Below are 12198 nucleotides of genomic sequence, written 5' to 3' on the forward strand. Positions count from 1 at the left end.
ATCAGTCCAGAAGGGGAAAAAAAGCCAATTGTTATGTTCACTTAAATGTTCTGAAAAGAACAACATTGGCAGGGCAATTCAAGCATAGCCAATATGCAGGGACAATGAATTTGGCATATAGCCTACTGCACAAACCTCATTGCTAAATAACTGTTTTTAACTGGTTAATGTTGCATTGGCAAACGTTTAAATAATGTTTTTTTTATTTTTTATTATCTGAGCTGTATATCGTGGCTTTCAAAAGGTTGGTGACCACTGATAAAAAGCTTCGATATATAATATAACTAAAAGAAAATTGTACAACACCAGATGAAGCCACACCAAAGATGGCCGAAAAGAAAGTCCATCAAAGGTGCCCTGTGAAGTGCCTGTGGGTTATGTCGAGATAAACAAATTGAGGTCCTCTATCTTTAGCGAGCTAACTAGCTGAATGCTATCGTTCAGGTATTCACATATGCGGTAACAGGTAAGGAAATCTCTCAATCTATCGATTTATGTCAGGGGAATTAACTTGGTCAAATTATTAGCACGAAAGTATCGTCATTAGTAAGCAGCTTTAGCTAGTTTTGATAGTAAAAAAAAATAGGCGACGCAGCTCATTGTTTTTAGCCACCCCCTAGCTAATTTTAGCTAGCTAACGTTAGCAAGCACCAACAAGCGAACGCCATCTAGACAGTATCACTTGAATTGTAAGGTAAGTAACTAACAATTTACCTGTAAACGAACGTCATTTTATTAGCAAACTAGGCTTACAGGTGGGTGGATGTAAGTTGGTTGGCTAGTTTGATGATTTGTTGCTAATTAGACTGCTAGCAGGGTAGCTAGCTACTGACAATATCAATAACCAGAGCCATATGTAAGGGATAATCAACTAGGGGCTATGCGTCCTATGGAAAATAATGAACAAATCAAATTGTATTTGACACATGCGCCGAATACAACCGGTGTAGACCTTACAGTGAAATGCTTAGTTACACGCCATTAACCAACAATACTTTAAGAAGTTAAGTAAAACATAGAAAATAAAAGTAATTAATGCAGCAGTAAAAAAATAATTAAAATGCAGCAGTAAAATAACAACAGCGAGGCTACATACAGAGGGTATCGGTACAGAGTCAAAGTGGGAATGTGTGTTGCGCGGCGTGGAAGTAACCTTCCACGGAGTTGCATTATTTTCCACAGAACGCATAGAGCTCCTAGTTGATTTATCCCTTTTATACCATGGCTATAAATGGACACATTCGCAGGTAGAAATGTGTTCAACACCACTGAAGTAGTTAGCAAGTTTACTTCATAGCTGCAGTAGTTGCCTTGGTAACCAAACAAACATATTTGCTAGTTTAGCTAACCTAACCATTAGTCTTAGCTTGCTAATATGGAAATCGAATTCAACAATGCCAATAATGTTTTCAATTCGACTTTTGCTTTCAAATGCAGCTCTAAAATAGAACATGTAAGATTGAAATACTCGTTTAATTCTACCATGCAATTTAGGGAAATATTACACGCTCTAGAATACCCTTCAAGCCAATCAGAAACGAGTATTCAACGTTGTAGACATTTAGTTATAAAGTGGGTGGTTCGAACCCTGAATGTTGATTGGCTGATTGGTATGACAGTTTATAATAGCAATAAGGCACCTCTGGGGTTTGTGGTATATGGCCAATGCAGCATCCACTTCATTTCTATCTTAAATTAATAAGGGACATTTTGTATAGCTAGTGAAGATTAGCTTTCAAGTTAACTCATGATTCTTATGACATGAAGTTTTCATGAGTAATATGGCAAGTCAACATTTTACACTTACATTTTAGTCATTTTCAGATGCTCTTATCCAGAGTGATCTACACAAGCAATTGGTGTTAAGTGTCTTGCCCAAGGGCACATTGACAGTTTATTTTTTCACCTAGTCTGCTCAGGGATTTGAACCAGCAACATTTCGGTTACTGTTCCAAGGCTCTTAACCACAAGGCTACCTGCCGGGCACATTCTAAATGTAATCTGTGTGTTACTAGTTTCCTGTCCAAAATTGTGATCAGTAAAGTAACTTTTGGATAACCCAGACTCAGTAATGTAATCTGAGACATTAGAAGAAGACAAAAATAATCCATCAAACACATTTGGTGTGTCATAGTGGTCTCTGACTTGTGGTCAGACACGTTCAGGTGGAACAAACTAAAACTGAATTGAATGTCATTGAGAAAACCAAGGAGTTATAATATAATATATTTTTTCATCTAGTTCAAATCAAATCGTTTTTCAAATGTATCTGTAATCCGATTACTATATTTTTTGCTTGTATTGTAACTGATTGTAACCAGTGAGGTTTTTTTGTAATAGTTTTACATGTAACTGATTACATGTTATCAATTACTCCCCAACCCTTAACCCAACTATCGTATATCTGGACATTTCTAATAAAAATGTTAGTTAGCAAAACCACTAGAGAACAAGGATGTGTCTAGCCATGTTAATTCAGTGTTTTTATGTCTCCCCACAGGACTGTGTTAATGAGTAGAAATGTCTGGTATCGCTCTTAGTAGACTGTCACAGGAGCGCAAAGCATGGAGGAAAGACCACCCATTTGTGAGGAGCTACCATACAAACAATGAAAATAAACTTGTTATGATGATTTGCAGAAGGCAAGCTTGTTCCTCAAAACATATTTCCTCCCTTTCTCTCTCAGGGTTTTGTTGCTGTGCCTACCAAAAATCCTGATGGCACTATGAACCTTATGAACTGGGAATGCGCCATTCCAGGGAAGAAGGGGGTATGTCAACTTTCACATTCTGTAGTTTTTATTCTAACAAGATCCAACAATCACTAGCAGTCAGAATGAGTAAACAGATATCATAGTCTTTCTTATCGTACATAAAAAAATGGCCAACACAAATGTAAACTGATGTGTTCTCAGTTAAAGGTGTTTTTTATAGTGTGTAGGCACTCCCTCGTGAGCTGGAACAATTAATGGATGTAATGACTATATTCTTCAATTCTCTAGACACTGTGGGAGGGAGGCCAATACAAACTCAGAATGCTGTTCAAAGATGACTATCCTTCCTCGCCGCCAAAATGTGAGTAATCCTGCATGATTACCTCAATAGGAAGGTGTTGATGTCACTGTCTGATATATTTCCATTTGTTGGTTGATAGATAAGATCATTACATAGGGAAGTGACAAATGGGAAAAAAATATTCTTAACATTTAAACAGCCATTTGGGGGTTGGGGGGGGCTTCTGTTATAAGAAAAATGCATAAAATGAGTTGTGAATTCAGATGGTCTACATCGTGCTCCCTGCGCGGGGGGGGGGGTGTGTGTGTGTTGTTGTATCATGCTGCTCTTGCTTTCAGGAGAGTGACGCGTGTAGTTTGTTGTTGTTGTTGACCAATAGATCTAGAGCCTCCGTGTGGCAAGTTATTAGGAGATATTTAGGCTAATCAGTGGGAGATGGAATTAAAATTACAGAACTAAAGGTTAAATGAGAAGTACCGGCTACAACACCAAGAGCCAACAGGTAGGCTGGTACTTAATAATCTGAATAGTTGTAAGGGGAGAAAGCACAGTTATTTAGTCTCAATTAGCCAAGCTAACGTTAGCTAGCTTACTTAACATGTTTCTCTTATTTTGATGCAGTCAAAACAGGTACTATGTAATCAGATGAGGTGATAAATAACTAGCAATAAGTTAGCAACCAAGTCGACTCACGCTGGTAAACTCTCTCTCCCCTCCCTGTTCACACCGCAGGTGCCCTCGCCGCTGCCTGCTTGAGCTGCTACTCTCATACTGTATATACAGTGGGGCAAAAAAGTATTTAGTCAGCCACCAATTGTGCAAGTTCTCCCACTTAAAAAGATGAGAGGCCTGTAATTTTCATCATAGGTACACTTCAACTATGACAGACAAAATTAGGATTTTTAATGAATTTATTTGCAAATTATGGTGGAAAATAAGTATTTGGTCAATAACAAAAGTTTCGTCAATACTTTTATATACCCTTTGTTGGCAATGACAGAGGCCCTAGTCATTTTTGATATCGATGATAAGGAAGTCAACAGAAATACTTTTTAATAGAAATCATCTATTCTATATCCTCTCAGGCAAGTTTGAGCCGCCCATTTTCCACCCCAATGTCTACCCATCTGGCACGGTGTGTCTTTCCATCCTGGAGGAGGAGAAGGACTGGAGGCCAGCCATCACCATCAAACAGGCACATACACACACACATGCACACACAAATACATAAAGACATAAAGAATGGGAGAGGCATCAGTGATTTCACCGGTTTGGAGGAATGTACGACATTGCTCAACAGGCATCAAATGACTGTATATTTTATGTGGATCAATGCATGGTATTACCTGGTCGAGTGATTGTCTTCTCATCTACATTGTTTTGTATTTCAATCCATTCTAAAAACTGACTTCATCTGTTTTGTATTCACAGATCCTGTTGGGTATCCAAGAGCTTCTCAATGAACCCAACATCCAAGACCCAGCACAAGCAGAAGCCTACACAATTTACTGGTGAGTTTCGGTTGAGATACTTTTCTCTTTTTGAACGTTGTACTGTATAATTGATTCAGGCAAAGGGGCTCTTAGTGTGCTTTATAAGACACTTGCAAACATACACAATCCCACTTCGTTAAACTGAAAAGTATAGCTTTGTTGAGTGATACTCAATTTTATAATAGACTAATCCCCCTTTGTTTCCTCTTTTAGTCAGAACAGAATGGACTATGAGAAGAGGGTGAGAGCGCAGGCCAAGAAGTTTGCCCCCACATAAAGCTCAGCCTGAGAAGCCTGATACAACATCTGGGTACTGAACAGCAAGCAGCACTTAGAGGACCAATCCAATGATCAATCTACAATTTGATATGTTCTTCTTCACATGAGAAAAATGTAATGTAGCCTACATGAGAGCCATTTTAAAACAAAACAAAAAATTATTATTTTTGTCCAAATTTCTTTTTGCCTAGTTCACTTCTAAAGCATGCTTAAATCACATGCATAAAACACTTTCATATAATTTAATAAGACGCCATTTGCATTTGTGATCTGTAAATCAGGAAGCTACTTTGCCTGATATTTAGTCTTAACAAATATCACTTATTTAATAGCAAATAATTTCGAATTGTAGTGTCTGATGCATCATTTTGAAACAATCTGTACTTAAATAAATTACCCCCCAAAATGCAGACAGAAAATCACCCAAACATAAGTGAGCCTTATTTTTTGAAATGTCTGATCACATTGAATTTAATTGTAGATTTTTATTGGGATGTCTCTTTAATAAGATGGATGTCAGAGCTGAGAGTGTGCTGCATAGAGAGCTGAAGAGGTTTACCTCCAAAGACTTGAGTGTATGTACATAATATAAATATGTAGGTCCATATGGATCTTATGTTTTTTTCTATTGTTTTAGCAAGTTGATATTTGTGTGTGGTATTAAAAAGTAATGAACACATTTTAAATGTAAGAATTGTGAAATAAAGTTAATTGAATGGGAAATACAAAACTGTTTGTCCTTTGTCCTTTTTTCTTTGATAGTTAAATTTTTTATTGTCTGTGTGTGGTAAATGTACAGAATATTAGTATTTAGTAGGTAGACTTTATTTGAACTGTTATGAGGGATTAAGGTATAAACTTTATTTCCCTGTGGTGGTGTTATATTGAATAACTGAATGACCTTTAGCTCTGAATATGGAGTTCAAATTTCAGGTAAAGCGCTCTACTGTATCGGAGCGTCTTTTAGTATAATTGTTACATCATTATCCAGATAACGTGTTACTCTTCACGCTGATTGGACGATGAGTGGTGTTCAGAAAACTCTAATTTATTGAGGTAAGGTTAGCTGCAGGATCGCAAAAATACACAGTGACTGAGGCTCTGAATCGTAGCAGAGATGTAAGTATATTTAGGCTAACTTTAATAAAATAATGTAAAATGTAATTTTCACTTTCGGGAATTCTATTCCATGCACCTGGCACGTGATAATTAAACGCGCCAACGATTGTTCTCGAAGCCCACCTGTCCAAGCTACAATGTATTCATGTCAGGAAAATAAGGTTGTCACATTTTTCCGGTTTGGTTCAGTTTGAGCTTTGGTTTAGGCTATGTCCTAATGAGGGTAAGATTTTATTAATACTATTTCATTTGAACGCTAATGCGGACACACTGTAACATAAGGCCTAGTCCTTCAGCGTTACTGTATTGTATAAATGATCGATTTTGAAAGTAGACGCACCTGTCAACTGCAGAAGTAATCTTATCCGCGGGAGGGCAGCACAATATAATTCTCTGTTGGGTTTAAATGAACCTTTTCAGTGGCAAATAGTCCTTTTGAAAGCCAATACTCTGTCAAACAGTTACTATAAATTGAGAAAAGTACATTTTTAATCTCTATTAGCAGATGTTGATTTATGACTCATGGTTTCCTAAATGTTTGTGCATCAGAATTATTATAAAGGATCTTATAATGCTGCATCTTTTGATGGAACACTGGACAGTGAATGTTGACATGGGAAACCTACAGGACTGTACCAACAACAAGAACATTTGTGGTCAGGCAGTGCATTCTTTAGTTCAGTTCTCGGCTTACATTACCTAGAATCCTCTTCGCCTCTTGTTTGTTAGTCAAGGCAATGACCTCCACCGGCCAGCCGGAGACAATAGTTGGAGACATGCCGCAGGTCAGTAGCGTAGGAGAGGGATGGAATAATTCAGTTTAAATACCAAAATTTGGTATTCCACAACAACCTATGTACACTACAGAGCTCTCAACTATGTTTTTGCAACTGTGTGTGTCTGCATGTGTTTGTGTGTTGAAGGTGAGAGTTTTAGCATGCCCCGAGGTTCCTTCTCTCTTTCTGCCTCACTATACTGACACAGAGTCAGCCTTCGTCCCTCCCCACTGCTCCTACCACAGCCTGGGACACTGTCTGCGCACCAACATCTTTCCAGGTCAGTGTTGCACCAGGTCACTGTTGGGCATCCCTGATTCAGTATGATACCAAAGTGAATTATCTGTGACAGAATTATCTGTGACATATACAGTCAAGGATTACTGTTCCTCTGTCTAATGCTCATGTTCTTTTCTTTTCCTGTCCATGTTTCTATTCTATTCTTCCCAGGAGCTCCTCTGGTGTGGAAGTCCCTGGTAAAAGACTCATACATCGTTCACCCCTTGCCTGCCCCTCCTACAGACCCCCAGTGTTGGTACGGCCGCAGGACTGATGACATGGGTGGGTGACCTGCTGCTAATGCCACTTATTGCTATATCAACTATTACTACCACTACTACTACCGCTCCTAGTAGTACTATGAATACAAATAGTGCTAGATTATTCATAAAATGCTTTGATAATAAGTTAGATAATAGCTAGATAAAAAGCTAATAAGCTAAAAATAAACACCACTTATTTGATTACTACTACCAATGATATGACGACCTATCCTTGCTACATCTACTTATACTCAAACTCTCTTTTCATTCTCCTTCCTTTTATTTGTTCTTTCATAGTGAGATGGACAGAAAGAAACATTGTGAATCAGAAGTTGAACAAGACGCTAAAGGAAATGGAGAACAAAGGGTCTAAATGAGGCCATGATGCAGTGGCCATTTCACACCCTCACCGCAGCCCCCTATGCACCTTCCACATAATTTACACCTCTTTTTACACATATATCTACATGCAAGCCCTTACAAACCCTTTCTGGTACACTAGGTCATGTACACATGCACACACTTGCACATGCACACACACACAACCATTGCCACAAACTCTCAAAACGTAAAAAAACCAACCCATGCTAAAACAACTTTGTATGTAGACACAAGTTCATGATCTCTCTTTTGCCGCAATAAAAGCAGAACAGCATCCTTCACCTTCACCTGATGTTCTGTGTATTGTAGGGCTCATTTACTTCTGAGGGGATGTATTAATAGCTGTCATCAAAAAATCTACTCATAGTACTGAAACTCACTGAAAGTGATTATATTGTTAAACCAGTAATCTAATCCAGTTTCTATCGATATTCAGATGAAACGGTAAAATGTAAATTCAGTTTTACCAACAGAAGAAGATGACATAAACCACAATTAGGTGGTTACCACATCAACCAATGTTATTTTTAGGTTGGAAAGTTGTAGTAGCTGCTTTGAAGTATTTTTCAAGTACTTTTTGAAGTAATATTGAAGAAAATGTTTACTTAATCTGTGCACAAGTCTAAAATGTACATGTAAGTAGCTGTAATCCCCCTGACCTTATTATCAATGAAGTTGCTGAAATGACAAGAATAAGAACTGATGGAATGAATGAAACAGAAAAGAATGAAAATGCTCAAAGGATGAACGGTTGGAGGGGATTTTTGTGTCGGATGTCTTTTTACCATGAAGAAGTAGCAGACTAATGCAAAGTGGCAGCATCACTGACGTGGTTTCAACGAAAAACCACAGAAACTGTCTTTGTCACAACCTCATCTCTATCTTTGTTGTCGTGTTCGGTCTAGAGGCTATAGAGACTATCCATACTGGGGCTTTAGAGGATAAAAGGTGTTTTTTGAAGTTATACTGATTCACTTTACTCACCCAACAATAAGACATAAACTGTCATACTGAGCCGAGTTGAAGGAATACTGAGATGTTGTTAATAATTCATCTCAAAAGATCATGTTCCCCTTTCTCCTGCTGACATTTAGTGGGGGGTTTTGTGCGTCATGTTACTCTTACATATTTCTTGACTGTGGTGTCAAATTAGGGAAATTCCAAATTCATGGCCATTAATATGGAATTGGTCCCCCCTTTGCTGCTATAACAGCCACTCTTCTGCGAAGGATTTTCACTAGATGTTGGAACATTGCTGCAGGGTCTTTCTTTCATTCAGCCTCAAGAGCATTCGTGAGGTAGGGCACTGATGTTGGGTAATTAGGCCTGGCTCGCAGTCGGTGTTCCAATTCCTCCCAAAGGTGTTTGATGGGTTTGAGGTCAGGGCTCTGTGCAGGCCTGTCAAGTTCTTCCACACCAACCTCGACAAACCATTTCTGTATGGTCCTCGCTTTGTGCACGGGGGGCATTGTCATGCTGAAACAGGAAAGGGCCTTCCCCCAACTGTTGCCACAAAGTTGTAAATCACATAATTCTCTAGAATGTCATTGTATGCTGTAGCATTAAGATTTCCTTTCACTGGAACTAAGGGGCTTAGCCCAAACTATGAAAAACAGCCCCAGATCATTATTCCTCATCCGCCAAACTTTACAGTTGGTGCTATGCATTGGGGTAGGTAGCATTCTCCCTGTACCGCCAAACCTAGATTTGTCCAAAGGATTGCCAGATGGTGAAGTGTGATTCATTACTCCAGAGATTGTGTTTCCACTGCTCCAGAGTCCAATACCTGCAAGCTTTACACCACTCCAGCCGACGCTTGGAATTGAGCATGGTGATCTTAGGCTTCTGTGCGGCGCTTGGCTATGTAAACCCATTTCATGAAGCTCCCGAAGAACAGTTATTGTGCTGACGTTGCTTCCAGAGGCAGTTTGGAACTCGGTAGTGAGTGGCAACCGAGGACAAACTATATTTACGTGCTACGCACTTCAGCACACGGCGATCCCATTCTATGAGCTTATGTGGCCTACCACTTCGTGGCTGAGCTGTTGTTGCTCCTAGACGTTTCCACTTCACATTAACTGCACTTACAGTTGACCGGAACAGCATTAGCAGGGCAGATATTTTACAAACTGACTTGTTGGAAAGGTGGCATCCTGTGACGGTGCCACGTTGAAAGTCACTGAGCTCTTCAGTTAGGCCATTTTACTGCCAATGTTTGTTTATTTTTTTGTATATTTTTTGTTTCACCTTTACTTAAGGTGAAGGCAAGTTGAGGCCAGTTGAGAACAAGCTCTCATTTACAAACCAAAGTTTATTTGTCACGTGCGCCGAATACAACAGGTGTGTAGACCTTACAGTGAAATGCTTACTTACAGGCTCTAATCAATAGTGCAAAAAATGTATTAGGTGAACCATAGGTAAGTAAAGAAATAAAAACAACAGTAAAAAGACCGTGAAAAACAGGAGCGAGGCTACACACAGATACCGGTTAGTCAGACTGATTGAGATAGTATGTACATGTAGATATGGTTAAAGTGACTATGCATATATGATGAACAGATGCAGATATTCCGGGTAGCCATTTGATTACCTATTCAGCAGTCTTATGGCTTGGGGGTAAAAACTGTTGAGAAGCCTTTTTGTCCTAGACTTGGCACTCCGGTACCGCTTACCATGCGGTGGTAGAGAGAACAGTCTATGACTGGTGTGGCTGGGGTCTTTGACAATTTTTAGGGCCTTCCTCTGACTCCGCCTCGTGTAGAGGTCCTGGATGGCAGGCAGCTTTGCCCCAGTGATGTACTGTGCTGTACGCACTACCCTCTGTAGTGCCTTGCGGTCGAGGACCGAGCAATTGCCGTACCAGGCAGTGATGCAACCTGTCAGAATGCTCTCGATGTTGCAGCTGTAGAACCTTTTGAGGATCTCAGTACCCATGCCAAATCATTTTAGTTTCCTGAGGGGGAATAGGCTTTGTCGTGTCCTCTTCACAACGGTCTTGGTGTGTTTGGACCATTCTAGTTTGTTGGTGATGCGGACACCAAGGAACTTGAAGCTCTCAACCTGCTCCACTACAGCCCCGTCGATGAGAATAGGGGCGTGCTCAGTCCTCCTTTTCCTGTAATCCACAATCATCTCCTTAGTCTTGGTTACGTTGAGGTTGTTATTCTGGCATCACCCGGGCCAGGTCTCTAATTGTTGTTGGTGATCAGGCCTACCACTGTTGTGTCGTCTGCAAACTTAATGATGGTGTTGGAGTTGTGCCTGGCCTTGCAGTCGTGGGTGAACAGGGAGTACAGGAGGGAACTGAGCACGCACCCCTGGGGAGCTCCAGTCGTGAGGATCAGCGTGGCAGATGTGTTGCTACCTACCCTCACCACCTGGGGGAGCCCGTCAGGAAGTCCAGGATCCAGTTTCAGAGGGAGGTGTTTAGTCCCAGGATCCTTAGCTTAGTGATGAGCTTTGAGGGTACTATGGTGCAACTGCGACCTGGCCAAGATGAAGCAAAGCAGTGTGACACAAAGAACACAAAGTTACACATGATATAGAAACGTACAGTCAATAACATATAGAAAAATCTATATACAGTGTGTGCAAATGTAGTAAGATTATGGAGGTAAGGCAATAAATGGACCATAGTGACAAAATAATTACAATTTAGCGTTAACGCTGGAGTGATAGATGTGCAGAAGATGAAGGTGCAAGTAGCGATACTGGGGTGCAAAGGAACAAAAAATAACAATATGGGGATGAGGTAGTTGGGTGGGCTTTTTACAGATGGGCTGTGTACAGGGGCAATCAGTAAGCTGCCCTGACAGCTGATGCTTAAAGTTAGTGAGGGAGATATACTCCAGCTTCAGTGATTTTTGAAATTCGTTCCAGTCATTGGCAGCAGAGAACTGGAAGGAAGGGCGTCCAAAGGAGGAGTTGGCTTTGGGAATCACCAGTGAAATATACCTGCTGGAGCACGTGCTAGGGGAGGGTGCTGCTATGGTGATCAGTGAGCTGAGATGAGGCGGGGCTTTACCTAGCAAAGACTTATAGTTGACCTGGAGCCAGTGGGTTTGGCGACGAATATGAAGCGTGGGCCAGCCAACAAGAGCATACAGGTCGCAGTGGTGGGTAGTATATCAGACTTTGGTGACAAAACGGATGGCACTGTGATAGACTGCATCCAATTTGCTGAGTAGAGTGTTGGAGGCTATTTTGTAAATGACATCACCGAAGCCAAGGATCGGTAGGATAGTCAGTTTTACGAGGGTGTGTTTGGCAGCATGAGTGAAGGATGCTCTGTTATGAAATAGGAAGCCGATTCTAGATTTAATTTTGGATTGGAGAGGCTTAATGCGAGTCTGGAAGGAGAGTTTACAGTTTAACCAGACGCCTAGGTATTTGTAGTTGACCACATATTCTAAGTCAGAACCGTCCAGAGTACTGATGCTAGATGGGTGCGGGCAGCGATCGGTTGAAGAGGATGCATTTAGTTTTACTTGCTTTTAAGAGTAGTTGCAGGCCACAGAAGGCGTGTTGTATGGCATTGAAGCTCGTCTGGAGGTTTGTTAACACATTGTCCAAAGAAGGGCCAGAGGTATACAGA

The 12198-nt window shown here is 40.4% G+C and overlaps 2 protein-coding genes across 4 annotated transcripts; both read left to right on the forward strand.

Annotated features, from left to right (window-relative positions):
• Positions 1-314: 314 nt before the first annotated feature.
• Positions 315-5516, forward strand: LOC109893201 (SUMO-conjugating enzyme UBC9-like). Of its 2 annotated transcripts, none has more exons than XM_031827180.1 (7): positions 315-466; positions 2501-2586; positions 2687-2770; positions 3002-3074; positions 4100-4209; positions 4446-4525; positions 4721-5516. In XM_031827180.1, the coding sequence occupies exons 2-7, from the start codon at positions 2521-2523 to the stop codon at positions 4782-4784; spliced, it is 477 nt and encodes a 158-aa protein (XP_031683040.1). In that variant the 5' UTR covers positions 315-466; positions 2501-2520; the 3' UTR covers positions 4785-5516. The 2 variants fall into 2 exon arrangements, with proteins under 2 accessions (XP_031683040.1, XP_031683041.1); XM_031827181.1 differs by having other exon boundaries at positions 390-694.
• Positions 5517-5822: 306 nt separating this feature from the next.
• On the forward strand, positions 5823-7891 carry cimip4 (ciliary microtubule inner protein 4). Of its 2 annotated transcripts, none has more exons than XM_020484644.2 (5): positions 5823-5905; positions 6635-6690; positions 6829-6961; positions 7132-7242; positions 7521-7891. In XM_020484644.2, the coding sequence occupies exons 2-5, from the start codon at positions 6643-6645 to the stop codon at positions 7598-7600; spliced, it is 372 nt and encodes a 123-aa protein (XP_020340233.1). In that variant the 5' UTR covers positions 5823-5905; positions 6635-6642; the 3' UTR covers positions 7601-7891. The 2 variants fall into 2 exon arrangements, with proteins under 2 accessions (XP_020340233.1, XP_020340234.1); XM_020484645.2 differs by lacking the exon at positions 5823-5905 and adding an exon at positions 6030-6128.
• Positions 7892-12198: the final 4307 nt, after the last annotated feature.

This window comes from Oncorhynchus kisutch, linkage group LG6 (genome assembly GCF_002021735.2).
Source record: "Oncorhynchus kisutch isolate 150728-3 linkage group LG6, Okis_V2, whole genome shotgun sequence".
NCBI classification, from domain to species: domain Eukaryota; kingdom Metazoa; phylum Chordata; class Actinopteri; order Salmoniformes; family Salmonidae; genus Oncorhynchus; species Oncorhynchus kisutch.

What these genes read in the sequence shown, in the direction of transcription:
- LOC109893201 (XM_031827180.1), top strand. Translation starts at nt 2,521, where the DNA reads ATGTCTGGTATCGCTCTTAGTAGACTGTCACAGGAGCGCAAAGCATGG. An exon ending in CCATTCCAGGGAAGAAGGGG is followed by an intron (nt 2,771 to 3,001) that starts GTATGTCAACTT and finishes TCAATTCTCTAG; the next exon opens with ACACTGTGGGAGGGAGGCCA. An exon ending in CAGCCATCACCATCAAACAG is followed by an intron (nt 4,210 to 4,445) that starts GCACATACACAC and finishes TTGTATTCACAG; the next exon opens with ATCCTGTTGGGTATCCAAGA.
- cimip4 (XM_020484644.2), top strand. Translation starts at nt 6,643, where the DNA reads ATGACCTCCACCGGCCAGCCGGAGACAATAGTTGGAGACATGCCGCAG. An exon ending in TAGTTGGAGACATGCCGCAG is followed by an intron (nt 6,691 to 6,828) that starts GTCAGTAGCGTA and finishes TGTGTGTTGAAG; the next exon opens with GTGAGAGTTTTAGCATGCCC. An exon ending in CCGCAGGACTGATGACATGG is followed by an intron (nt 7,243 to 7,520) that starts GTGGGTGACCTG and finishes GTTCTTTCATAG; the next exon opens with TGAGATGGACAGAAAGAAAC.